The following is a 26275-nucleotide window of genomic DNA, read 5'->3' on the forward strand; positions in this document are numbered from 1 at the left end:
ATGTAAGGGGGCTGGAGTATAACTGACCTCTGAGTTTGAGGTCTCAAAGAAAAAAAAAATGTATAAAGTCTGTAATTCCAGCATGTAAGAGGGGCTGGAGCCTAACTGACCTGAATTTGAGGTCAGGCCAGCCTATACCAAGGAGAGAGAAAAAACGAAAAAGGTTTAAAAAGAATTTACATCTCTTTTCAGTAGTATTTAAGCCTCAGATTCCCGTTTTGCAGATCCTCTGAGTTTGAGGTCTCAAAGAAAAAAAAAATGTATAAAGTCTGTAATTCCAGCATGTAAGAGGGGCTGGAGCCTAACTGACCTGAATTTGAGGTCAGGCCAGCCTATACCAAGGAGAGAGAAAAAACGAAAAAGGTTTAAAAAGAATTTACATCTCTTTTCAGTAGTATTTAAGCCTCAGATTCCCGTTTTGCAGATCTGAATACAACTTGCACAGCACAGGTGGGTAGTACCTTATTGCTTAACATGAAGCCCCCCAAACTCTTCCAAATGTTTTATATCACACGTAGCTTAAACCTTCATTCTGTCCTAACTAGTGGTGCATCGATCTACCGCTGGCCCTCTCCACTGGGTTCTTTTTCTTAACCCCACTAGACCTTAAAACAATGCATTATACAAAGTCAGGCCAGGAGATTAAAGCAGATACAGAGAACCTCAACTGGTGAACTGTCTGGAGATAGCAAAAAAAAAAAAAAAAAAAAAAAAAAAAAAAAGATTTGTGTGTGTGAATGTGAGGGTGCCTGTAAGAGGCCAGATGTTCAAATCCCGTGGAGCTGGAGTTCGTTACAGGCAAGTATGAGCCGCCTGACGTGGGTGTTGGGACTCGAACTAGGGTCCTCTGTGAGAGCAGCAAAGACTTTTAACCGCGGAGCCATGTCTCCAGCGAAAGTCCTGACGTTCCTGCAAAGCAGGGTTAAAGGCATTGCTCCTCTTCAGCTAAAGACTTCAACGTTTCCACTGCCCTGGATAACATCTCTAACTTTCAGAAAAATGTGAGGCGGGCCCAAGGCGTTAGGATAGGAGCCATTTTCCGTCCACTTTACCCAGCACAGCCAGGTGTGACGGCGCGTGCTGGTTAATCCCGCCGCTCCGGAGGCTGAGGCAGGATGGCTGCAAGTTTGAGGCGGACCCATCTCTTAAAATGCACGCGCTTTTCCAGTCTTTCTGGGGCAGAGTGTGCCCTCAAGGTCTGCTTGCCTCCTCAAGGATAACTCAGGTCCCGTGTCCCTCCGCCTCAGGCTTCACCACCCCCGCCCCCCCAAGCCCCGCTGTTTCTCACGGAAATCGCCCAAGGCGCACACCCGGGCGGTAGGCGGCCAACGGCTACTAACGCGAGACGGGAACACGGGTAGAGGGGACCAGCGAGCCAAGGGGGATGAGGGGACGAAGGGCTGGGCGGGCTTGGGAAACATCGCGAAAAAAGGGTGAGGCCCCGCCCTTTCCGTAGAGATCTCTAGAAAGCCGCGCAGGGGCCCCCAAAAACAGACTGCGCACGCGCGGCGGCAGGGCCCGGGCATTTTGCTGCGTCACCAGCCGCCGCCCGGCCTCACCTCCCCTAGCTCGCACGCACGCACGTTCGTTCTTCGTCCTCGCGCCCCTTTTCCTACACTTTCCTCTTCTCCTGGGCTGAGGAGCCGCTTTCTGCGCGGTGCATTCTGGGCATCGAGGTCGAGCCCGCCACCGCCGTCGCCTGAGAGAAGCGAGAAGAGGCCGCGACCGGGCAGAAAACGCCGGAGTCGCCACTGGAGCGGAGTCGACTCCCCAGCCGTCGCTAGCGAGGCCCGCCCACCCGTTCGCCCGTCCCCCTGCCCCGTTCACCATGTGAGTTCGCCATCCCGCCTAGGGAAGGTCGTCCCGGAGTGAGGCCGCGGCCGCTCTAGGGACTCCCGGGCTGCCGGGAAACGGCTCCCTGCCCTCCCCCCTCGGGCCGGTGGCTTTCTTCGCAGGCTGCTGGCAGGCTTTCCTTGTGGGAGGTCCGGGATCCTTGTTCCGGTTACGGTTGGCGCTTGGACGACATTTTTTTTCCTCCATATGTCCGCTTCCACGCCTCCAGTCCATCCCCCAGAGTCCTCGTGCCAGAAACCCCACTTTTCCCCCCTAGGCGGCCTGGCCGACTCGGAACTCTCAGTAACTTAGCTCTAGGCCCAAACTCGACTGCGCCTCTCGCCATGCGGGCGCCCTGGAGGCGTGGACCGACTTGGCCGCTTGGATTGTCGGGTCCTGCGGCTTGGGGATGCCAGGACCAGGCCTTGGGCTTAGCCCTAGTGGGTGCTCGGGTTTGGGCACCACGCGGCCCTCCGCCTTCCGCGGCGCCACTGCTAGGCAACTAGGGGAGGCCATGCCGTCACCACAACTTAACTTCCCGTGCCCGGGCGGCTGGAGCCTGAGCGGTTGCAGGCCGCTTGCCTCCTAATCCAGTTTGTCGAACGAACGTTACAAATTCAGCCCTTCTTCTGGTAGCAAGTAATAGTTACTATGGAGCAGGTGCTCGTGCTTAGTCGCACGGTCCTGTGGACATTTTCTGTGTTCCCCAATAAACTTCAGGTGGCATTTCGTTATCGTCCTTCAGTGCGAGGATGAAATCGGTATATAGTGACCTTTTTTTTGTCCTAAAGATTCCAACTTTGTTTATATGGACGTGATTACAAATTACCCGTCAGCTTTGTGGAAAAGGAAACCTTGGTGATTTTAACCGATTCACAGTTAATTTTTGGCATTACTCGTCCAGGTCTTCCTTTTTCATGAAAAGTTTTTTTCTCGAATGTGAGATGTGGAGAACTGATTTATAATGCTTGGGATGGGATTGGGGGCTGGGGGTGGACGACTACCCATTGCCTTAAAATAGAAATACTTAAAGTAGTAGAAGTTGAAGGGTTTTCTTGAGTATTGTATGGCTAGAAATGTACTTGGATGAAGGATGCACTACATCCAAGTGGTGACTGAGAAGTCTCTAGAAGGCATGTAAAACTTTAATTAAGAAAATTTTATTGCATTTATTTATGGGAGCAGGGGGTGCTCTCTATGGCTTTCATGGAGGTCTGAGAACAGCCCGAGGAAAGTTTTTCCTTTTGGGTCCTCGGGATTGAACTCAGGCAAGGCAGCAAGCACCTTCACCTGCTGAGCGATCTCAACAGACTTGATTTAATTTTTAAAAAATATTTTCTGGCCGGGAGTGGTGGCGCACGCCTTTAATCCCAGCACTCGGGAGGCAGAGGCAGGCGAATCTCTGAGTTCAAGGACAGCTGGAACTACAGGGAGACCTTGTCTCAAAAAGACCAAAAAATTTTTTTTCTGTATTTTTATTTTATGTGTATGAGTGTGTTGCCCACGTGTATGTGAGTGCACCCGTGTCGCGCAATGCCGCGGAAATCAGAAGAGGGCTTCAGATTCCCCTGGAACTGGAGTCAAGGACGGTTCGTAGCTGCCATGTGGGTGCTGGGAATCGAACTCGGGTCCTCTGCAAGAGTAGTCAGTGCTCTTAACTGCTGAGCCATCTCTCCAGCCCCTTTATTTAATATTTTAATTTTATGTATATGTGTGTATTGCTTGCATGTAGTAAGTGCACCCGTGTCGTGCAATGCCGGCGCAGCACAGAAGAGGTCATCAACTCCCCTGGAACTGAAGTATGGACAGTTGTTAGCTGCCATGTGGGTGCTGGAATTTGAACCTGGGTCTTCTGCAAGAACAGCTAGTGTTCTTAAGCTCTGAACCATCTCTCCAGCCCCTAATTTTTTATTTTTTTTTTTAATTTTTGTTTTTGAGGTGTTGGGGATAGGGCCCATGTTAGGAAAGCCCTCTATCAGCTGAACTGCATCTCAAAGCCACATTTAGTAAGACAGCTTTTATTTTCTCTATCATATTTAACTTACCAAAAAGATTGTGAGCCTTAAACTGAAAATCTCTAAGGGCAGAATGATAAAATGTGGTTACCCTTTTTTTTTTTTTAATATTTTATTTTTATTTTATATATATGCATGTATTGCCTGCATGTAGGTAAGTGCACCTGTGTCGTGCAGTGCCCGCGAAGGACAGAAGAGGCTGTGGGATCCCCTGGAACTGGAGTTACGGACCGTTGTTAGCTGCCATGTGGGTGCTGGTTCTCAAACCCGGGTCTTCTGCAAGAACAGTGTTCTTAACTACTGAGCCATCTCTCCACATCTCTCCAGCCCTACCTTTTTTTTTTTCTTCTCGCTGTTGCCTCAGTTGGCTTGGATCTCACAGAGATCTACCTGACTCTACCTCCCAAGTGCTGTAATTCAGTGTGTGCCCCCACCCACCCAATTGGTTGCAAAGTTTTAAAAAAATATTATGTGTATATGTTTTACTTGCATATCTGTAAGTGAACCTGTACATGCAATGGCCAAAGAGGTTTTCAGAAAGATTTACATTCTTGTGTATTCATGTGTGTTTGGCGCAGGTGCTCTTTGAGATTCTCCCCTCCCCCCATCTGTAGTTACAGGCAGTTACAAGCTGTTTGGCTGAATGTGGGTCCTCTGCAAGAGCATTGTGAATTCCTAACCACTGAGCTAGCTCTCCAGCCCCTTGTTAACTTGAAAAAAAAATTTTTTTTTGAGACAGGGTCTGTGCTACCTAAGCTCTAGCCTTCAACTTGCTACATGCAGTGGAGGCTAGCCTTGAACTACTACTCTTCCTACCTCCACCTCCCAAGTGCTGGGATTATAGGTGTGCACCACCATGCCCAATTGCTTTAACATTTTGAAGGGACTAAATACATGGTTTTGTATAAAAATGCTTAGTGTGTGCCCTTTTGTAAGCCCTTCAGGACATTTATCCAGCTAATGACCTAAAGTTAATGTCAGAAGAAATATTTTTATTATTGGGTCATCTACTGTTTGGAAGAATCTTACTGATGAGTTCAGTTTTTTGTTTTTTTGTTTTTTTCCCTAAATGTGTTTGAGTGTTTTGCTTGTATGTATGTAAGTGCACTTGTGCAAATCTGTGGAGGTCAGAAGAGGGTGTTGGATCCCCTGGAACTGGAGTTTTGGAGGGTGGTTAGCTACCATGCTGGTGCTGGATCTTCTGCAGTAGCAACCAATACTCTTAACTGCCAATCCAGTTCAGCTACTTGTAAACCAATTTTTAAAAAATTTTTTAATTGATGTTTCTGTTTGGGTTGTGTTTGAGACCAGCGCTGGCCTTGAACTTGGAACAGTTGTGCCTCAGCCCCTTTTCTAGTGCTAAGAGTGAAGGGGTGTGCCTGGAGGTGTTTCCTTCTCAAGTAAAAGCTCTTAGTGATTTCCTAGATTTCTTAGTTGAAAAAGGGTTGGTTTTTTTTTTTTTTGTCTTTTGAGACAGGGTCTCCCTGTAGCCCCAGCTAGCCTGGAACTCACTGTGTAGACCAGACTGGCCTCGAGCTCATAGAGATTCCCCTGCCTCTACCTCCCAAGTGCTGGGATAGGCGTGCACCACCACGCCTATCTACAATTGAAAAAGTTTTGTGAAATGCCAAACACAAAAGCTCAGATTTCACGTCTACCCAATCACAATCATTAATTAAAATATTACTTTGCTGTCACTCAGTTTTGTAGAGCCAAACAAAATAAAACCTCAGCCTTCAAAACAAACTTGGAGTTAACATATGGTGTATGGTTAATTCCTTTTAAGTTAGAAAAGAGTAACTGATGATAGCCTTTGTTCAGTGTTGATTTTCCTAACCCCTGTAACCTGGCAACTGTTCTTCCCCCCCACCCCGCCCCCCTTGTTCAGTTAGACTTTAACTAGAAGGCAGTAGAAACTGGAAATGACAAGTCTCTGGATTGTAGGCCACTCTTTAATTGCTAAGTTAATATTCCTTTGTTTATATTTTGGCAGGATCTTATTGTGTAGTCCTGGCTGGTGTGGAGCTTGCTTTATAGACTAAGCCATGCCTAACTATATTAATTGCAAATGTAGAACTGTTGTATCTAATACCTTTTTAATTTTATGTGTATGAGTGTATTGCCTACATGTATGTAAGTGCACGTGTCTTGCAATGCCCAAGGAGGTCAGAACGGGATGTTGGATCCCCTGGAACTGGAGTTACAGAAGATTGTTCCCTGCTGGGTGGGTGTTGAGAACAGAACCCAGGTCCTCTGCAAGAGCAGCCAGGGCTCTTAACTGCTGAGCTATCTCACTAGCCCTGAATCTAATATCTTAGTACCAGAATACAAAATATGTTGTATAAAACTGTTGTTTTTGACACATGGTCTCACGTAACTGACCAACTCAAGAGATTAACTCCCTGCCTCTGTCTCCTGAGTGCTGGAATTAAAGGCATGGTCTGGCTAATTTTTGTTTTTTGACAAGGTCTTCACATACCTCAGGCTAGTCTTGTACTTGCAGTGTAACTGAGGATGCACTTGAACTACTGATGTTCATGCCTCTGCTTCCTAAATGCTGAGATTACAGGTGTATGCCACCACATTGGACTTATAAAGTCCTGCACCATATTTCTGGCCTTATTAAGGTAATAGACCTAAATGAAGCTAAAATTTTGAGGGTTTTTGTTTTGAGACAGGGTCTTCTGTAGCCCCAGCTGTCCTAGAACTCATTATGTAGACCAGGCTGGCCTTGAACTCACAAAATCCACCTGCTTCTGCCTCCCTAGTGCTGGGATTAAAGGTGTGCACCACCACGCCCAGCAATTTGAGATTTTTAAAAAACTGTTTATGTATATTAATGTTTTGCCTGCATATAGGTAAGTGTACCTCGTGTGCAATGCCCATGGAGGCCAGAAGGCATCAGATCCTCTGAACTGGAGTTAAACATGGTTATTAGCTGCTTTGTTGTTGCTGGGAACCAAACTCTGTCCTCTGTAAGAGCAACCAGTGCTCTTTTTTTCAGGGGCTAGTGTGTTCCCTGTAGTCCTAGCTTGATCTGCATGCCTCTGCTGGAATTAGATACCTTTGTGTCCCCCATTTACTAATTTATTTTGTAGGTGTGTCTGTTTTTAAGGCAGGGTCTTGTAGTGTAAACAATGCTTTTCTCAGATTTGTGGAAACCTTCCCCCTCTGCTTGGGGGGGCAGAGTATAAGTGTGTGTCACCATTCCCAGTTTACATTAGGGCTTTTATTTTACTTATTGTTTATACTGAGCATATACTCCACTACTGAGATGTACTTCTTAGCCCTTTTTTTTTTTCTTGAGACAGGGTCTCCTGTAGCCCCAGCTGTGCTGGAACCTGCTATGTAGACCAGACTGACCTTGAACTCAGAGATCCACTGCCTCTGCCTCCCAAATGTTGGGATTAAAGGCATGGGCCACTATGCTATACCCGGCCCCACAATTTTTTTTGGTAGGAACTATCAAAAATCCAGCTTTGAGATGATAAAAACAATAGAATCCAGAGGGATGTAGTACAGTGTACTGCTGAAATTAGACCACCTCAAACTACCCAATGTGTAGATTGCTTGGTGTCTAGATTAATGTTCTGTCATTGAATTCCTGTCAGATTTTTTTTTTTTTTTTTTTTTGAGACAGGGTCTCCCCGTAGCCCCAGCTGACCTGGAGATTTAAAATATCTTTGCAGCTTTACGAATTTCCTCCATGGTGTCCTATTGTACCTTGTAATTGGGAAGCAAAAGATTGCCATGTTTATTTAGATCACCTTTCAGAAAATTTTACTTAGATTCACATATGGTGTACAAAAGATTTGGAAGTTATTTTTCCAGGGCTGGTGGCACACACCTTCAGTCCTGGCACTGGAGAGGCAGAAGAAGGTAGATTTCTGTGAGTTTAAGGCCAGTCTTGGGGCTACATTAGCCCAGTCTCCAAAAAAAAAAAAAAAAAAAAAAAAAAAAAGCTAGGCATGATGGCTCACCCCTATAATGCAAACTGGAGTCTAGTCTGGGCAAGCCTATCTTTTAAAAAGGAAGAGGCAGGGCTGGAGAGATGGATCAGCGGTTAAGGACACTAGTGGTTCTTACAGAAGACCTGGGTTTGAATCCCAGCACCCACATGGCAGAAGTTTAAAAAGGAAGAAGCACACACTGGGGTTTGTTTGGGCAAAGGATATTAGAGACTTGCTTTCAGGCATTGTAGGCTTTGGACAATTACTTAACAGTATATGAGCTTGGCCTACTTCTACTATCAGTAGAAAATCTTTATATTTTTATTTTATGTGTAAGTTTTGCCTGCATGTATGTGTGTGTGCCACATGCCCTAGGATGTTGGATCCCCTGGAACTGAAGTTACAGAGGGTTAGCCACAAGGGCTGAGAATTGAACTGGGTAATCTGCAATAGCAACAAGTGTTCCTAACTACTGAACCATCTCTCCAGCTTCCAACTTTTATTTTTTGAGACAGGGTCCCATGTAGACCAGACCAGCCTCATACTTGGTGTATAGTTGAGGCTGACCTGGCATCTCCTGATCCTTCCCTACTTTACTTTCCAAGGCACTGCTACTGCCATGCTTGACTTTTCATAGCAGAACCTTGGGATCTCATTCCTCATTACAAACCCTGATAGTTTTTGTTGTTGTTGTTGTTGTTTTTCATTCTTTTGCGAATTCCTGATCCTTCTGCCTCCACCTCCAAAGTGCTGGGATTATAGGCATGCTGCCACCATGGTGATTGACAAATTATAGTTCTTAAGATTTCAAGCTAGATTTGGTGAATGCCTGTAATAGCACTAGAGAGGCTCAGCAGGAAGTTTGCTGCAGTTTGGGGCCATCCAGGGCCACGTAGCAAGACTCCTCCAAAAACACTGAAAACAGGTCTGAGGTCTGAGAAGATGGTTCAGAGTGCTTGCTGAAAAAGCATGAGGATTTGAGTTTATATCTCTACCCACACACAAAGCTGGTCATCAGTACTGTGGAGTGGGGACAGGAGAATCACTCAGGCAGGCTTGTTGGCCACCTACCTCTAGAATCAGTGAGACATCTTATTTCAAAGGAATAAAGTAGAAAGCAGGATACCTCTGGCCTCTGTGTGCATATATGCCACACACAAACACACAGTTAATTGTTTTGCTAGTGTATATGTGTGCATATGTCTCTACAGGTGCTAGCACCAAGAATCTTCTACAAGGCCCTCTGTAGGTGGCTTCGGTGGATTAAGGCACTTGGAACTAAGTCTGACAACGTGATTTCAATTTCTGGAACCCACATGTTGGAAGGAAAGAACTTCTGCAAGTTGTCCTCTGACTGCCACATACACAATATGGTTTGCATATATACTTGCATAAATTTACAAATAAGGAACTGGAGAGGTGGCTCAGGTTTAAGAGCACTGGCTGCTCTTGCAGAAGACCCAGATTCAAATCTCATCACCCACATACCTGCTAACAACCATCTGTAACTAACTCCAGTTCCAGGAGAGCCAACGCTTCCTGTCCTCTGCGGACACTGTATGACATGGATGCATTTATATACGTGCAGGCGTAGCACTCATACACATAAAATAAAAATAAGTCAAAATTTTTTTAATGGATTTGTATAATTAAAGGGGCTAGAGAAGGCTCAGTGGTTAAGAGCTTTTGTTGCCCAGTTATGAGGACTGGAATTCAAATCCAACACCTGTATTGGCTCAGTACAGATAGTAGCTACAGTTCCAAGGGATCCAATGCCCTTTTCTGGTCTCCATGACCTTGCATACACATGTACACACACCCGAAATATCTTTGAAAGGTGGCAAGGTGACTGTGTTATGGTTCAGTTGGTAGAGTGCTTTCCTAGTATGCATAAAGTCAGGCTTGATTCTCCAAACTGGTTGTGGGAGTACACACTTAACACTACCAGGAGTCGAAGGATCAGAAGTTCAAGGTCTGATTTGGGGAGGGGGGGTCTTTTGAGACACATCTCCCTGTAGCCCCAGCTGATCTGGAACTCACTTTGTATGCCAGGCTCGCTTTGAACTCAGAGAGATCCTCCTGCCTCTGCCTCCCAAGTGCTGGGATGAAAGCCATGTGCCACCATGCCCGGCTGTTTCTGATTGTTTTAAGATGTTCAGTCATAGCCAGGCGTGGCAGGGCACACCTTTAGTCCCAGCACTTGGGAGGCAGAGGCAGGTGGATCTCTGTGAGTTCCAGGCCAGCTGGAGCTACAGGGAGACCCGGTCTCAAAAAGACTGAAAAAAAAGATGTTCAGTCATAACCTAGTAGGAAATAATGCTGGCTGTACTGGTGCATACCTTTAATCTCAGGCAGAGGCAGGTAGAACAGGTAGATCTCTTGAGTTCCAGACCAGCCTGGTCTACATAGTGAGTTTCACATAAAGGTTCTGTAATTCTTGAGTAAAGTGAGATTGTGTATTATTAGACTGTTATGCTAGCCAACGTCTTAAGTGTTGACATATCTAAATCTTTACAGCCCAGAGTTCTCTCACTGTAAGCCAGCCTGGAATTGCCTCTGACTTCCAAGTGCTTAGAGCCACCAAGGAAGGGTTGGAATTTTTATCTCTTGTTTTCTACTATATCTCTAGAACAATTCCTAGCACCTTTTCAGTAAATATTTACCGGTGCTCAGGGTCTAATGTGCTTTAGCTGTATGACTTGATTACATAACATGCTTTTGATGGTTAAGTTTGAGAATAAGGTCTTCTGCTCTGAGTCAGTTCTCCCATATCAATGATTACTTAATGTGAATCCAAGGAAATAGGTTGAATCTCCCCTCGTTCATATCTTTAATATAATGATCAGAAAACAAAGAGCTAATATACTTGGTTTAGCAGATCACTAAGTATGTGCTTCCATCACTGTCTACTCTTGTTGCGTTCATGTAGGTAGGTGCCTCCCTGTTATGCAATGCCGGCGGAGGTCAGGAGAGGGCATCAGATTCCCCTGGAGCTGGAATTATATTTGTTAGCTGCCATGTGGGTGCTGGGAACCAAACTTGGGTCCTCTGCAAGAGCAACCAGTGCTCTTAATTGCTGAGCCATCTCCAACCCCTACTATCTACTCCTAATATAGTTTGCCCTTTATTAAAGTTAAGTGGCACTATAAAATGTTTTTAGGTTTTCTGGCAATAAAAGTAAAGATGGGGTCTGGTGGTTAAAGGTGCTTATTGCCAGGTCTGAGGACCCAAATTGGATTCCCAGAACCAACATAGAAGAAAACTGACTTGCACAAGTTGTCTCTGGCCTCTATATTCTCTACAAATGCTCTGTGGCACAGGTATACCCACACCATAAATAAGTGGATTTAATTAAAAATTTTTTTAATGATTTGTTTTTGTGTGTTTTGGCAGTATGCTTACTGGTATGTGTGTAGTTCCCTCAAGGCCAGAAGAGGGCGACAGCTGCCACGTGGGTGCTGGGGATTGAACCTAAGTCCTCAGGAATAGCAGTAAGTGCTCTTAACCACTAAAGCTACCTCTCCAGCCCCAATTTTAAAAAATTTTTTATTTTATTTATTTTTGGGTTTTTTAGTGCTTTTGAGAAAGGGTCTCCCTGTAGCCCTAGCTGACCTGGAACTTGCTGTATAGACCAGGCTGGCCTCAGACTTACAGAGATCCACCTGCCTCTGCCTCCCAAGTGCTGGGATTAAAGGACTGTGCCACCACACCCAGCCCAGTTAAATTTTAAGTAAGCATAATTTTATTCAAATGTCACTTGTAACAGAAAAATCTTCTCATTAATCAGGTATGATTTTTGTTTCTGTGATGGCTATCAAACCGCAGCTAGGCAAGAGCTCTGCCACTGAGCTATATACTCTTAACCCCCAGGTTAATGATTTAGTTTTTTCTTTTGAGACAGGGTCCAACTTTTTGAAACATATAAGGTAAAAATACTATAGTGGCTGGGTGTGGTGGCACATGCCTGTTGTTCCAGCACTTGGGAGGCAGAGGTGGGAGGATCTCCATGAGTTAAAGGCCAGCCTGATCTACAAAGCTCCAGGATGGCTGGGGCTTACAGGGAGACCCTGCTTCAAAAAGACCAAATATATATATATATATATATACTATAGTGAATCCTCACAGGGGAATTTGTTAGATTGGCTTACAGGGTACAATATGGACTGGATAATCCAACAAAGGACCTAGTAGTTGCTCGTTCCCTGAGGCTGAGTGCCTCAGTAGTTCAGTCTGGCGCCAAATTCCTGGAGAGCCCCTGGTCTTCCATCCACTTCAGAACAACAGTGGCAGCAACAGGGTAGATGAACTTGCCAGGGAGAATGAAGGTAAGAATGCAAAAGCTGTGGAGCTAGAGAGATGGCTTAGTAGTTAAGAGCACTGGCTGCTCTTACAGAGCATCTAGATTTTTAAAAAATATTTTTTGCCGGGCGTGGTGGCACATTCCTTTAATCCCAGCACTCTGGAGGCAGAGGCAAGGCAGATCTCTGAGTTCAAGGACAGCTGGGTCTACATAGTGAGGTCTAGAACAGCTGGGGCTTCGGGAGACCCTGTCTCAAAAAGACCAAAAAAAAAATTTTTTTTTTAATTTTTTTTGTGTATGAATGTATTGCTTGCATGTCATGTCTGTGAGCGCACTCATGTCGTTATTGTTTTTGTTATTTTTATTTTATGTGTATGAGTGTATTGCCTGCATCATGCAGTGCTGTGGAAGTCAGAAGAGGGCTTTGGATTCCCCTGGAACTGGAGTTAAGGACGGTTTGTAGCCGTCATGTGGGTGCTGGGACCTGAACCTGGGTCCTCTGCAAGAGCAGTCAGTGCTATTAATTGCTGAGCCATCTCTCCAGCCCTAGGATCTAGATTTCCCAAACCCACATGGTGGCTCTGTCACCCTCTTTCAGCCTTCAAGGGAACTATACACATACCACTAAACATACTGGCAATCAGAACACTTGTATAAATAAAAATAGGTCATTAAAAAACTTTTTAAAATTTTATCTGCTTATTTATGGTGTGGGTGTACATGTGCCACAGTGCATGTGTAGAGTATAGAGGTCAGAAAACTTGTGGGAGTCAGTTTTCTCCTATGTTGGTTCTAGGGATCCAGCTCCGTTCTTCAGACTTGACAGCAAGCCACTTTAACCACTAGACCCCATGTGATAGATAAAATTGACCCTGTTTAAACAATGATTGACACCTGTGAAAATTAATCTTGATTGTCTGCTTGACTGGATCTGGAATCAACTAAAAGGCAAATAATCAGGCACTCCTATGAGGGATTTTCTTTTATCAGATTGTTTGAAGCCCCACCCACCCTAATGTGGGATAAACTTTCCCTGAGCAACCCTAAAGAAACCCAGGTGATGATTTTTTTGGTTGATTTTTGGTGGGGGGCGGGGTGGTCTTTTTTGAGACAGGGTCTCCTTGTAGCCCCAGCTGGCCTGGAGCTTGCTGTGTAGAGCAAACTGCCTCTGCCTCCTATATTATGCCCGGCTAGAATTAGTTTTCTTTATGATTGAGTCTGTACAGTTTAATTTCAGTAGTTATAGTCTAAAAGAGCATCATGTAATGATAGTAGTGAAAAAGGCTAGGCTTTGTTCGACTTTAAATTTTTTGAATTTTATGTGTTTTGCCTGCATGAGTGTACCTGTGTCCTGCAATGCCCGAAAAGGCCAGAAGAAGGTGTTGGATCTCCTGGAACTGGAGTTATGGGTGGTGGTTAACTGCCATGTGGGTATGGGAACTGAAACCCAGTGCTCTTAACTGCTGAGTCATCTCTCCAGCCCCTTGTTTGGCTTTTAAAATCTGTTTTGCTGCTAGGCATGTACCTGTAAAGAAAAATGTGAAAAAGAGAAGTTAAAAAAAGAACAGGTGGCCTTTGATTCCCAGCACTCGGGAGGCAAAGGCAGGTGGATCTCTGTGAGTTCAAGGACAGCCTGGTCTACATAGTTCCAGGACAGCTGGGGCTACGGGGAGACCCCCTCAAAAAGACCAAAAAAAAAAGAACAGGCTTCTTCTGTCTTGTGATACTCGCATAAATGGGGAGTTAGCTGGGGAATATCAGAAGTTCAAAGCAGGTGTTGGCTACATAGCATGTGTTCAAGAACAATATGGGCTGTAGACCCTGTCTCAGCACTCTCCCACTCCATGGAAATCGATGTCCTGAAATTAATTTGTATTTCATATTAAATTTGAGGTTATATAAATAATTCAATGAATTTCAGCTTGACTTTATAATTTTCTTTCTTAGGCAGCCTGCTTCTGCAAAGTGGTACGATCGAAGGGACTATGTGTTCATTGAATTTTGTGTTGAAGACAGTAAAGATGTTAATGTAAATTTTGAAAAATCCAAACTTACTTTCAGGTAAATTGCCATTTTATATCATTGTTACCCAGAGCTGCTTTCCGACAGCTGAGTAACTTTAGCTGCTTTGTTTTTATTGATGTTATTACTAATCTTTTGTTTAAAGAGACTAATTTTCTTTTTCTTTTTTATTTATAGTTGTCTTGGAGGAAGTGATAATTTTAAACATTTAAATGAAATTGATCTTTTTCACTGTATTGATCCAAATGTAAGTAGTATTAATACTTTAATTCTGTTAAAACATATGAGGGAATGAGCATACTAACTACAAGCACTAATTCTGTTTAAACTAACAGTTTAGAGACTATATTATATTTTGCAATATGAACTCCCTTTTTTCTACACACCTTAAAATTTTTTTACCATCATTGGACTGATGGTAGTGCCTTTAAAGCTAAAAGTATAATCTCTAGACCATTCTATACTTGGACTATATTAGTTAAATTTCACAGGTTTTTTGTTTTGAGACACAGTCTCCCTGGAGCCCCAGCTGGTCTGGAACTCACAATGTAGACCAGGCTGGCCTCCCATCTCAGATCCGTTTGCCTCTGCTGTAATTAAAGGCATGCACAAATATGCCTGGCTAAATTTCAGTTTTATTCGACCTTATGCAGGGAAGAAAAAATGGTACTAGATTAAACTAGAATCTTTGTGGGAAGAGGAAGTACAATTAGGAAACAGTCTGAAATTTTTAGGAGCCAGGGGCTTGCATGCATCTTTTGATCTAGAGAAAATGTAGGCAAAGAAATACAGAAAATAACCAGGGGTGGTAGCTCATGCCTATAAGCCCAACATTCAGTTAGGTGAGGCAGGAGGATTTTAGTACATTTGCTATGTCTACATAGCAAAACCTGTCTCAAAAAACAAGCAAGGGAGCTGGATAGAGTGGTGCACACCTTTAATTTCAGCACTCGGGAGGCAGAGGCAGACAGATCTCTTGAGTTCAAGTCCAGTTGGAGCTACGGGGAGACCATCTCTCAAAAAGATCAAAAAAGGTGGGGGGCAAGGGAAAGAAGCATAGAACTGGGAGTGGTAATGCACACATACTCCTTGTGGTCCAGAGACTGGTTAAGGAGGAGCTTGAGTTAAGGCCAGCCAGGCCACATAAAGGCCAGCCTCAGATCCATAGACCTTATATACAAAAAATCAAAATCTGAAGATAGAGCACTTGCCTAACATGTTGCAGGATCTTAGGTTTGATCTCTGCAAAAAAAAAAAAGGGAAAAGATGAAAAAAGAAAGGTGAAAAGGAGACGTAATGGGACAGGCTGCCTTCTATCCTATGATAACCAAAAAACAAAAAATCAAAATCTGAAGATAGAGCACTTGCCTAACATGTTGCAGGATCTTAGGTTTGATCTCTGAAAAAAAAAAAAAAGGGAAAAGATGAAAAAAGAAAGGTGAAAAGGAGACGTAATGGGACAGGCTGCTTTCTATCCTATGATAACCAGAAATAAAATGATGATACTTTTGTTTTAGGATTCCAAGCATAAAAGAACGGACAGATCAATTTTATGCTGTTTGCGGAAAGGAGAGTCTGGCCAATCATGGCCTAGGTTAACAAAGGAAAGGGCAAAGGTAGGTTTTCATTGTCTGATTTTGAAAGTTCAACAAAAAGTAAAAGATAACAGTGATATTTTCATAACAGTATAAAGGCTGATACATACTTTAAAAAAAAATACATATTTTTATTTTATGTGTAAGAGTACTACACCTGTGTGGCCTGAATCCTCTCTGGGTCTCCTGCATGATCAGACAAACCATATAATATATTTTATGTCAGTTTATTAACTTACAAAGGAATGAGTACCCAGTGCCTACCCCTGCGCTGCCTGACTCAGAGCCCGCCTTATCAGACCGTGCCACGCCTCTGGGGCCAGCGATCTTGCCCCAGGTCCACAGAGAGTCGGTCCACTCATTTTGAGTTGCTGCGCTGGCTGCGAGTTTCCTACACCATCACGCTCTACCTACGGCTCCTGGCTTCCATCCCAAGATGGCTCCTAACTTCCCTTCCTAGTTCCCACTCCGTGTCAGGCCCTACCTATTGGAAGAACCAGCCAGTTGGGAGACATCTGCATGTAGGTACATGCACCTGTGTTGTGAAATGCCTGCAGAGAACAGAAGAGGCTGTCGGATTCCCTGGATCTGGAGTTAGGGACAGTTGTTAGCTGCCATGTGGGTACTGGGATTCTAACCCAGGTCTTCAGCCCCATGATGTTATATACTTTTCACTGTCAACAAATGTAGTCAAAAAATCAGTCCCAAGTCAATACAGAATCTTTTATATTAAAGATACAGACTTTGGTTGACCCCAGGCAGGTGGTACACTTGAGGGTAAGACAACAAACTGGCCAGCCTGAGCTATATAGTAAGATCTAATCTTTAAAACCAAAGATTGACGGGGGGAGGGGGGGTGCTGGAGGGATGGCTCAGCAGTTAAGAACACTGGCTGCTCTTACAAAGGACCAGGGTTCGATTTCTGGCACCCACATGGCAGCTAACAACTGTAACTCCAGTTCCAGGGGATCTGACACCCTCTTCTGGCCTTTCTTTGCTTTGTACAACACACGTACACTTAACGTACATGCAGGCAAAACACTCATACACATAAAATAATTTTTTCTTTTTTTTTTTGGTCTTTTTGAAACAGGGTCTCCCTGTAGCCCCAGCTGGCCTGGAATTCACTATGTAGACCAGGAAGACCTTGAAGTCACAGTGATCCACTTGCCTCTGCCTCCCAAGTGCTGGGACTACAGGCATGCACCACCATGCCCAGCAAAATAATAAATTTTAAAAAAGCTTCAGCCGGGCGTGGTGGCACACGCCTATAATCCCAGCATTGGAGGCAGAGGCAGGCGGATCTCTAAGTTCAAGTCCAGCCTGGTCTACTTAGTGAGTTCCAGGAGAGCTGGGCCTACAGGGAGACCCTGTCTCAAAGGGGAAAAAAAAAAAAAGCTTCAAGGGGCTTGAGAGGTAACTTGGGATAAGAGCACTTGCTGTTCTTCCAGAGGACCTAGGTTCAAACTTTCCGCACCTATGTGATAGCTCTGTCCTTCCAACTTTCATGGGCACTACACACACACCAATAAAGACACCGGCAATCAAAATACTTAGTACAAATTTAAAAAGAGAAAAAATAAATTCAAACTGGACTCCAGTTCTAGGGGATCCAATGTCCTCTTCTGTCCACTGAGGGCATTGCATGCACATGATGTACACATAGGTGAAGCACTGATACACATAGTTTTGGGGGTGGGGGGTCTTTGAGACAGGGTCTTCCTGTAGCCCCACCTGGACTGGAACTTGCTAAGTAGACCAGGCTGGCCTCAAACTCAGAGCTCTGCCTGCTTCTGCCTCCCAAAGTGCTGGGACTAAAGGTGTTGCACTACCACGCCCCCAACACATAAATAAATTTTTTAAATAAACTTAAACTGGGGATGGGTAGGGTAGATAGTTTAGTGGATAAAGGGAAGTGCCAATAAACCTGAAGACCTGAGTTTGATCCCAGGAACCTCTGGTAGAAGGAGTGAACTGGCTCCTCTCTAAAACACACACAGAAAGAGAGCTGGACATGGTACCAGAAGCCTGTGAATGTGTCTTCAGTTCCACGCTAGTTGACGCTGCATAGTGAGAAACCTGCCTTAGATGAAATGGAACTAAGGATGTATTTCAAATGATAGTCAGTCACTCTGGAGTTATAGGCAGGGGGTTTACAAATTCAAAACTAGCTTTGAGTACATAATGAATTTGAGACCTACCTGGTATACATGAGACTGTTCCAAAATGTTACCAGTGTTTTTGTATAAAAGTTAGGTTGAGCCAGGTATGGTGGCGCACGACTTTAATCACAGCACTTGGTAGGCAGAGGCAGGCGGATGTCTGTGAGTTCAAGGCCAGCCTGGCTACAGGGAGACCCTGTCTCAAAAAGACCAAAAAAAAAAGGTGATTGAACAACCGAAATATTTCATAAACCTATGTTTGCTGTCACTACTATTGGCTTCATATGGATTTCTCTTTATGTATTTTATATCCTAGTGGTTGTAAGCCTGTATAGTTCAAAAAAGCAACCTAACATAGGGGTGATATTTGTGTTGATCTATAGCTTAATTGGCTTAGCGTGGACTTCAATAATTGGAAAGATTGGGAAGATGATTCAGATGAAGACATGTCTAATTTTGATCGTTTCTCTGAGGTGAGTTTTATTTGAATGGCACTCTACTCCCTACTCCTAGTAAGTTTCTTATATACTCACATAGTTGCTAAGCAGCTAATGGAATTCAAGACCATTATGAGTAAGACAAATAAGATCCTGAAAAATAGGAGTTAGTTGTGTGATTGTACTTGCCTTTAATCCCAGAACTTGGGAAGCAGAGGCAGGCAAATCTCTTGAGTGCAAGCAAGCTGGGGCTACAGGGAGACCTTGTCTCAAAAAAGATCAAAGATAAAAGTTAACTGAGTTTTTTAAAATACTTTATTTTTATTTTATGCCTATGAGTGTATTGCCTGAATGTATGTGAGTGCATATAGAAGAGGGCTGCGGATTCCCCTAGAACTGGAGTTACGGATGGTTCGGAGCCGCCATGTGGGTGCTGGGAATTGAACCCGGATCCTCTGCAAGAGCACTCAGTGCTCTTAACCTCTGAGCCATCTCTCCAGTCCTGAAATGAGTGTTTTTTTGTTTGTTTGTTTTAATGTGAATGCATCTATTTGCCTGCACGTAGGTAAGGGCACCCATGTCGTGCAGTGCCTTGGGGAAGTCAGAAGAAGCTGTCAGATCCCCTGGGACTGGAGTTTCCGACAGTTGTTAGCTGCCATGTGGGTGCTGGGATTCAAACCTGGGTCTTCTGTAAGAACAGTCAGTGTTCTTAATCACTGAGCTATCTCTCCAGCCCCGGAAATGAGGTTTTGTTGTGGGTTTTTTTTTTTGTTTGGTTTTTTTTTTTTTTTTTTTTTTTTTTTTTTTTTTATCCTTGTAGCCCCAGCTGGCCTGGAACTCACTATGACTATGTAGTCCAGACTGGCCTTGAACTCAAAAGATCTACCTGCCTCTGCCTCCCAAGTGCTGGGATTAAAGGTGTGCGCCACCATGCCTGGCTGGAAATGAGTTTTTTAAACTAGTGTTTCAGGGGCTAGGAGATGATGGCTTTGAACTCCACAGGAGCCCTTTAGCAGGAGCACAGACATACACTTGGAGCATGAAGTCACCAGTTGCCCTTGTTGTTTTGTTTTGTTATGTTTTTTGACTTCGTGCAGACATAAACCTTTAAACACAAAATTCATGGTAAATTGGTCACATTGAAACATAAAGGATATTTTTTGTTTGCAAAAATGAAGGAACTGGATAAACAGAGACTTGATGTTTTATAAAATGATACAAATAGTATTGTGACCAAAAGAAAATATGCTATTTGTAATTCTATATATACTAAGTTACAGAGTGATATAACTCAGTTGGTAGAGTGCAGGTTTGAAGCTTTGAGTCCCCAGCACTTTTAAAACCAAGAGTAGTGGCATATACTTGGTAAGTGAAAAGCAGGAAATTCAAGGTCAGCCTGGACTACATAAGACCCTGTCTGTTTGACCTTAGTTCCTAAACACCTGGCATTGTGCTTGGCACATTTTGAGCAATTTTCCTGTTTCATAGTCTTCCTTTTTTGAGACAAGGTCTCCCTGTAGCCTAACCTTGATCTCAAGGAGATCCAACTGCCTCTGCCTCCCTAGTACTGGGACTAAAGGTGTACACCACCATGTAGAAATTTTATACTCTCAATGCCTTTGGAGGCATTAAGGACTTTGTTTTGAGGGGTAGGCAAAGAAATTTTAAGTCAGGTATGGTAGTGCATATTTGTAAACTCAGCACTTGAGAAGTAGAACCAGGAGAAATAGCATTAAAAGTCATCCTTGCCTACATGGCAAATTTGAGGTTATGTGAGACTGTTCTGTGTCAGAAACCAAAACAATCCTATTCTGAGAGCTGTAACTAGGAGTGTTTATTGGTGAACACTTAGCATGTGTTCTTAAATTTGCAAGTCATTGTACTATATTAAGTAGGCACAATGCAGCAAACCTAGAACTTGTTCCTCTTGTATAACTGGAGCTTTACACCTTTTGAAGAATTCCCCGCCCTCAGCCCATGGCATCTATTTTAGTTTTTGTATTTGTTAGACTGTTTAAATAACTCTTCCATCATTTGCCCTTTTTGTTACTTATTAAAGTGCTTTTCATCTTGATATTGCCCCCCCCCACTTTCGTGTGTTTTCCATGTACAAATTAAGGGCACTGTTGTATACAATGCCCACAGGAGCCAGAAGAGGGTTACCATCCCCTGGAACTGGAATTAAAAACAGTGGGGATGGAATCCAAGTCTGCTGCAAGAGCAGCCAGTGAGTACTCTTAGCCACTGAGCTGTCTCTCCAGACTTTTTTAAAATATTTTATTTATTTTTATTTTATGTGTGGGTGTGTATTGTCTGCATGTAGGTAAGTGCACCCATGTCGTACAGTCCCCATGGAGAACAGAAGAGACTGTCAGATCCCCTGGAACTGGAGTTACGGACAGTTATTAGCTGCCATGTGGGTACTGGGATACAAACCCGGGTCTTCTGCAAGAACAACCAGTGTTCTTAACCGCAGAGCCATCTCCAGCCCCTTGAGACAGTCTTAACTCTTCCTCTCCCTCCCTTTCATGTCATCTGTGATCTCCACTGATCTGTATCTCTAGGCCAGCATTTCTTTTTTTATTATTTATTTATTTTTATTTTATGTGTATGAGTGTTAGGCTTTCATGTAGGTAAGTGCACCCATGTCATGCAATGCCTGCCGAGGACAGAAGAGGCTGTCGGGTCCCCTGGGACTGGAGTTACAGACAGTTGGTAGATGCCATGTGGGTACTGGGATTTGAACCTGGGTCTTCTCCAAGGACAGTCAGTGTTCTTAACCACTGAGCCATCTCTCCAGCCCCTTCAGCTCTATATTTTTATATCGAGAGGAATAGCAGTCATATTCATTATGTAGACCAGGTTGGCCTTGAACTCAAAGAGATCCGCCTGCCTCTGCCTCCTAAGTGCTGGGATTAAAGGCGTGCGCCACCACGCCCGCCAGAGTTCTTAAGCACTGAGCTGTCTCTCCAACCCCTAGGCCAGCATTTCTTTGGTTTAGCTTAATTTTCAGGGTCATGCATGACCTTGAACTTTTAGTCCCTCCACCTCTGCCTCCCAAGTGTTGGGATAACATGTTTACCACTTTGCTTCCTTTGTGGTAGGCTAAGGATTAAACTCAGGGCCTCTTGCATGCTAAGCAAACAGTACACGAACTGTGTGATATCTCCTCCTCCCCTCTTTTTTTTTTTTTTTAAAAGACTGGATAGTCTTTTTTGTTGTTATTTTTGAGACATGGTGTCTTCCTGTAGCTCCAGCTGTCCTGGAATTCACTGTGTAGACCAGGTTGGCCTTGAACTCACAGAGATCCATCAGCCTCCCCATGCCTGGCCAGTTTATTTTTTAAATATTTTATTTATTTTCTGTGTATGCGTATATTGCCTGCATGTAGGTAATTGCACCCGTGTAGGTAATTGCACCCTAGGAGGACAGAAGAGACTGTCAAATCTGCTGGAATGGACAGTTGTTAGCTGCCATGTGGGTGCTGGAATTCGAACCCAGGTCTTCTGCAAGAACAGCCAGTGTTCTTAACTGCTGAGCCATCTCTCCAGCCCCCCAGTCCATTATTCCATTATTTTTAAGGCTGAACATTGTATAAGTTATCTTTTTTTTGTTTTTTTGAGACAGGGTCTCCTTGTAGCCCCAGCTGTCTTGGAACTCACTATGTAGACCAGGCTGGCCTTGAACTCACAGAGATCCGCCTGCCTCTGTCTCCCAAGTGCTGAGACTACAGGCATGCACCACCACGCCCGGCTTTATATAAGTATCTTTTAATGTATATGAATGTTTGCCTTCATGTGAGTTGTACCACATATGTACAAAGTGTGCAGAGGCCAGAAGAAGGTGTTTTATCCCCTTGAACTGGTCATATTGTTAGCTTCCATGTGGGTGTTGGGAACCCAACCAACATCCTCTGCAAGAGCAGCCAGGCCACTTAACCTCCTACCCCATAAGTTTTTCAGGTTTAAGTATATTGAAAAGCCCTATCCTAGCACTTTGGAGGAGGCATAGGCAAAATAAACTAAACATGGGAAATAAGTTGGGGTTTGTTTTTTGTTTGGTTGGTTGGTTGGTTTTTTTGTCTTTTTGAGACTGGGTCTCCCTGTAGTCCCAGCTGGCCTGGAACTCATAAAGATCCGTCTACCTCTGCCTACCTCCGGCCTGTGCCACCACGCCCAGCTTTGAAGTAAGTTCTTAATGTTGTAAGCAAACCCTTATTTAGTCCTAGCTTATTTAAGTATTCAAGGATATTTTTCTATAGTGTGTTCCCAAGAACTCTTTGGTGTTGGGTTCTTGCTATTCAGATTTTAATTTGACATTTTGCCTTCAATACAAAATTAGTCATGCCAAGACTTTTTATCTGTTTGGTTTTTGGACAGGATCTCACTAACCTCGACTGGTCTAGAACTTGCTTTGTAGATCAGGCTGGCCAGGAACTCAGAGATTCATCTGCTTCTGTCTTCCCAGTACTGGGATTAAAGGCTTACACCACCAAGTGCAGCCATCCCAAGTATTTAAAATTAATTATACCATAATACACATGCCAACTATAACTACAAATTGATCTCTTTTTTTCCTTTAGCAATTTTCTAACAATTTTTCTATCATACATAGCTATTTTGCTTGTGGGATTTTAATAACTTTTCTAGTTTTTGTAGATAGGATCTTGTGTATCCCACCAGGTTGACCTGTAATTCAGTATGTGCTTGAGGATGACCTTGTACTTATCCTCCTGCCTCTACCTTCCAGCTGCTGAGATAGCAGGTGTGCACCACCCACTTCACTTAAGGATGAATTTAACATTTTTAAAACTTAATTTTTATACTTCTAATAGATGATGGACCACATGGGTGGTGATGAGGATGTAGATTTACCAGAAGTAGATGGAGCAGATGATGTAAGTATATATTTTTTCTCTACTTAATGATTATTAACATCTTAAAGGGAAAAGCCAGTTAATCAAATAGGCACTTTTTTGTTGTTGATGTATAGGAATATATTGCCTACATGAGTGTAAGTGCACCTGTGTTGTGCAGGTCAGGAGAGGGCATTGGATTCCCTGGGACTGGGGTTATAGACAGTTGTTAGCTGTTGTGGATGCTGGCAATCACGGATCATCTGCAAAAACAGCTGAAATCTTTATGCCTACTAGGGAAGTTGTGCTTGTGGGCAATTAAAGATCATATTTTTATGGAACCATTGCATAGAGATATATAACTTAAAACAAGTTAAAGGATTACCTTTGACTAAGATTGTTAATAGGATTATGGACTGGAGAGATTGCTCAGCCATTAAGAACACTTGACTGTTCTTGCAGAAGACCCAGGTTTGAACCCCAGCACCCACATGGCAGCTAACAGCTGTATGTAACTCCAGTCCCAGGGGATCTGACAGCCTCTTTTGACCTCTTCGGGCATAACATGACACAGGTGCACCTGCCTACATGCAGGAAATACATGCATACACATAAAATAAAAATAATGCTTTTAAATGATTTAAAAGCAAGTTGGTCAGACTATAAAATGATGTGAATGTCTAAAGAAGAGATGTACTTGTCTTCTCTTGGTCTATTGGTCTTGTATTGAGTCTTTTTTTCCTTTCATTGAATGTTGGGAGAGGAGGAGAGTTGGGGAGGAGACTCAAAAGGTGAACTGAATTCTGGCCTGAAAGCACATGTGCTCTTTATAAAAAGATAGGTCTTCTACTTCACAGCCATTCACCTTAAGAAGATAAGGTTTTGAGTTCAATGATTAAATTCCTAGGTTCTGTGTAAACTATTCAGTTAAGGGAGGAAGGAATGCCTCCCAGAGGTAGGCGGATCTCTGTGAGTTCAAGGCCAGCATGGTCTACATCGTGAGTTCCAGTCCAGCTGGGCTACAGAGAGATCCTGTCTCAAGACCCCAAAAAAAGGAAAGTGGGGGGAGGAGAATATTACTTGATCAGTCTTAACTTTTTTTAAAAAAAATGTCTTCTGCAGGATTCACAAGACAGCGATGATGAAAGTAAGTGTCTTTGTAAAAAATGTTTCTGCTCCAGTGTGTCTCCCACCAGAAACCAAGCTTGACTCTCACACAGTAGAGTACCATGTTTGCCTTTTTTTTTTTCCTAAGCTCAAAGATAATTTTATTAGAGGTTAATAGAAAATATAATAAAGCTTAGGTGAAAGTCCTGGCAGCTGCTAGGAGAGATGGAGAAGGTCATACCTTTTAAGTTATGGAATAGAAATTGTTTATTTAAAAAGGGGGCCAGGCGTGGTGGCGCATGCCGTTAATCCCAGCACTTGGGAGGCAGAGGCAGGCAGATCTCTTGAGTTCCAGGCCAGCTGGGGCTACAGGGAGACCCTGTCTCAAAAAGACCAAAAGAAAAGAAAAACAGCCAGGTGGGGCGGCGCATGTCTTCAATCCCAGCACTCTGGAGGCAGAGGCAGGTGGATCTCTGAGTTTGAGGCCAGCCTGGTCTACATAGTGAGTTCCAGGCCAGCTGGAGCTACAAGGAGACCCTGTCTCAAAAAGGCCAAAAAAAGGAAAAACACTCCCAAAATTGGAAGTGGGCTGATGAGCTGAGGAAGAACCTTTCAAAAGGACCTTCATCATAATCCTTAGAAAAATATAATCCTTAAATTGTATAAATTCCCAGTATTTGGAGATGGTTTTGAACTAGTAACTTGAAACTTATTAGGAAACTTTTTAGTTCTGTTGTTGGCTGCTTTTCCAATAAGACTTTAGAATTGTTAGATGCTCTTGTACTTCTTCCAGTTCACCCTGATTGTTTTTAAAATCCTTTCAGAAATGCCAGATCTGGAGTAAGGAAGATTGTCATCACTTGGATTTTGAGAAAGAAAAAATAACTTCTCTGCAAGATTTCATAATTGAGAATTCCTGAGTTGATAGCTCTAAAGGCTCTATTTGCCTCCTTTAACCCATTTTTCAACCTGTTTTTTTAAAAAGGCTTCACTAAGGGTTGATAATTTACCATTGTATGGGGCAGTTTTAAGTCAACTAAGGCAATATCCTTTGCATGAACATTTCCCACATTGATGAAGCTGTTGATCCTAGGCAATTGATACAGCAGCTGTGATGAAAACATTTCACCTAAGTCTCCTTCACTTCATAACATAGTTACTGACATGATAGGAAGTTCTCAGCTTAGGGAAAGATAACTAAATTTTAGATTCTAGAACGTGGATGTTAAACTGAAACAAATTGGCTGATATCTTAAATTGATAATTTGAGATTCCTCCAGTGTATCTTTCAGGATTGTTCCACTAAAGTTTTATTTTTCAAAAAAGGTACTTCACATTATTGTATATAAGTGATCACTTGTCAGTGTTCCAGGTGTATCTTAGCTAAAACTAGTGAATGCCCTAACCTAGATGGTTTATGAAGCCTATACATTTGGTATTGTTTGGCCCTTAAGCTTTTACATCTCTTAGCATGGAGGACGAAGAAAGCTGTACATTGTTGCTCAAGAGTCTGTGCATTTTAGACCAGATTTGTATTTGCACTGTCAGTATGGCAAATGAGTGGAAAAAATGTTAATACACTATTGGATTTTTTTATTTCTTGTTTTGATTTCAGCTTATACCCTGGCTGAAAAAAAAAACTCAGTTTATGTTCATGACAGTGGGGATTTTTTTAAATGTCTACATTCTTTCTAATAAACTGTTGGAAGATTTCTTGGCTGTCTTAAGTGTCTGGTTTACTGTAATTTCATGTATTACCATTGACTGGAATGGAATTCTAATTTTTGAGGGAGAACTTGGGACTATTCTGTTTGGAAAAGAGGCTTGCTGTATTGTCACAGGAAACCCTTTTAAAGTGGATCTGTAATGGAAAATTGTAGATGCACTTGGCAGCAGCTGAAAGTGTTGTGATTTGATTGAAATAAAACTAAATGTGTTGTCCTCCTGTAAATCTTTCAAGTTCTGCATTTTAGCAGTTTTCATTCCTTCAAAGCTTCTG

The 26275-nt window shown here is 43.2% G+C and overlaps 1 protein-coding gene across 1 annotated transcript; it reads left to right on the forward strand.

Annotated features, from left to right (window-relative positions):
* Positions 1–1554: 1554 nt before the first annotated feature.
* On the forward strand, positions 1555–25989 carry Ptges3 (prostaglandin E synthase 3). Its single transcript, XM_008828388.3, has 8 exons — positions 1555–1830; positions 14046–14159; positions 14298–14367; positions 15638–15736; positions 18261–18350; positions 23149–23211; positions 24292–24316; positions 25101–25989. Coding segments are annotated over exons 1-8 (483 nt in total). The 5' UTR covers positions 1555–1828; the 3' UTR covers positions 25121–25989.
* The last annotated feature ends 286 nt before the right edge of the window (positions 25990–26275 follow it).

Source organism: Nannospalax galili, unplaced genomic scaffold, assembly GCF_000622305.1.
Source record: "Nannospalax galili isolate Female #2095 unplaced genomic scaffold, S.galili_v1.0 scaffold753, whole genome shotgun sequence".
Classification (NCBI taxonomy): Eukaryota; Metazoa; Chordata; class Mammalia; order Rodentia; family Spalacidae; genus Nannospalax; species Nannospalax galili.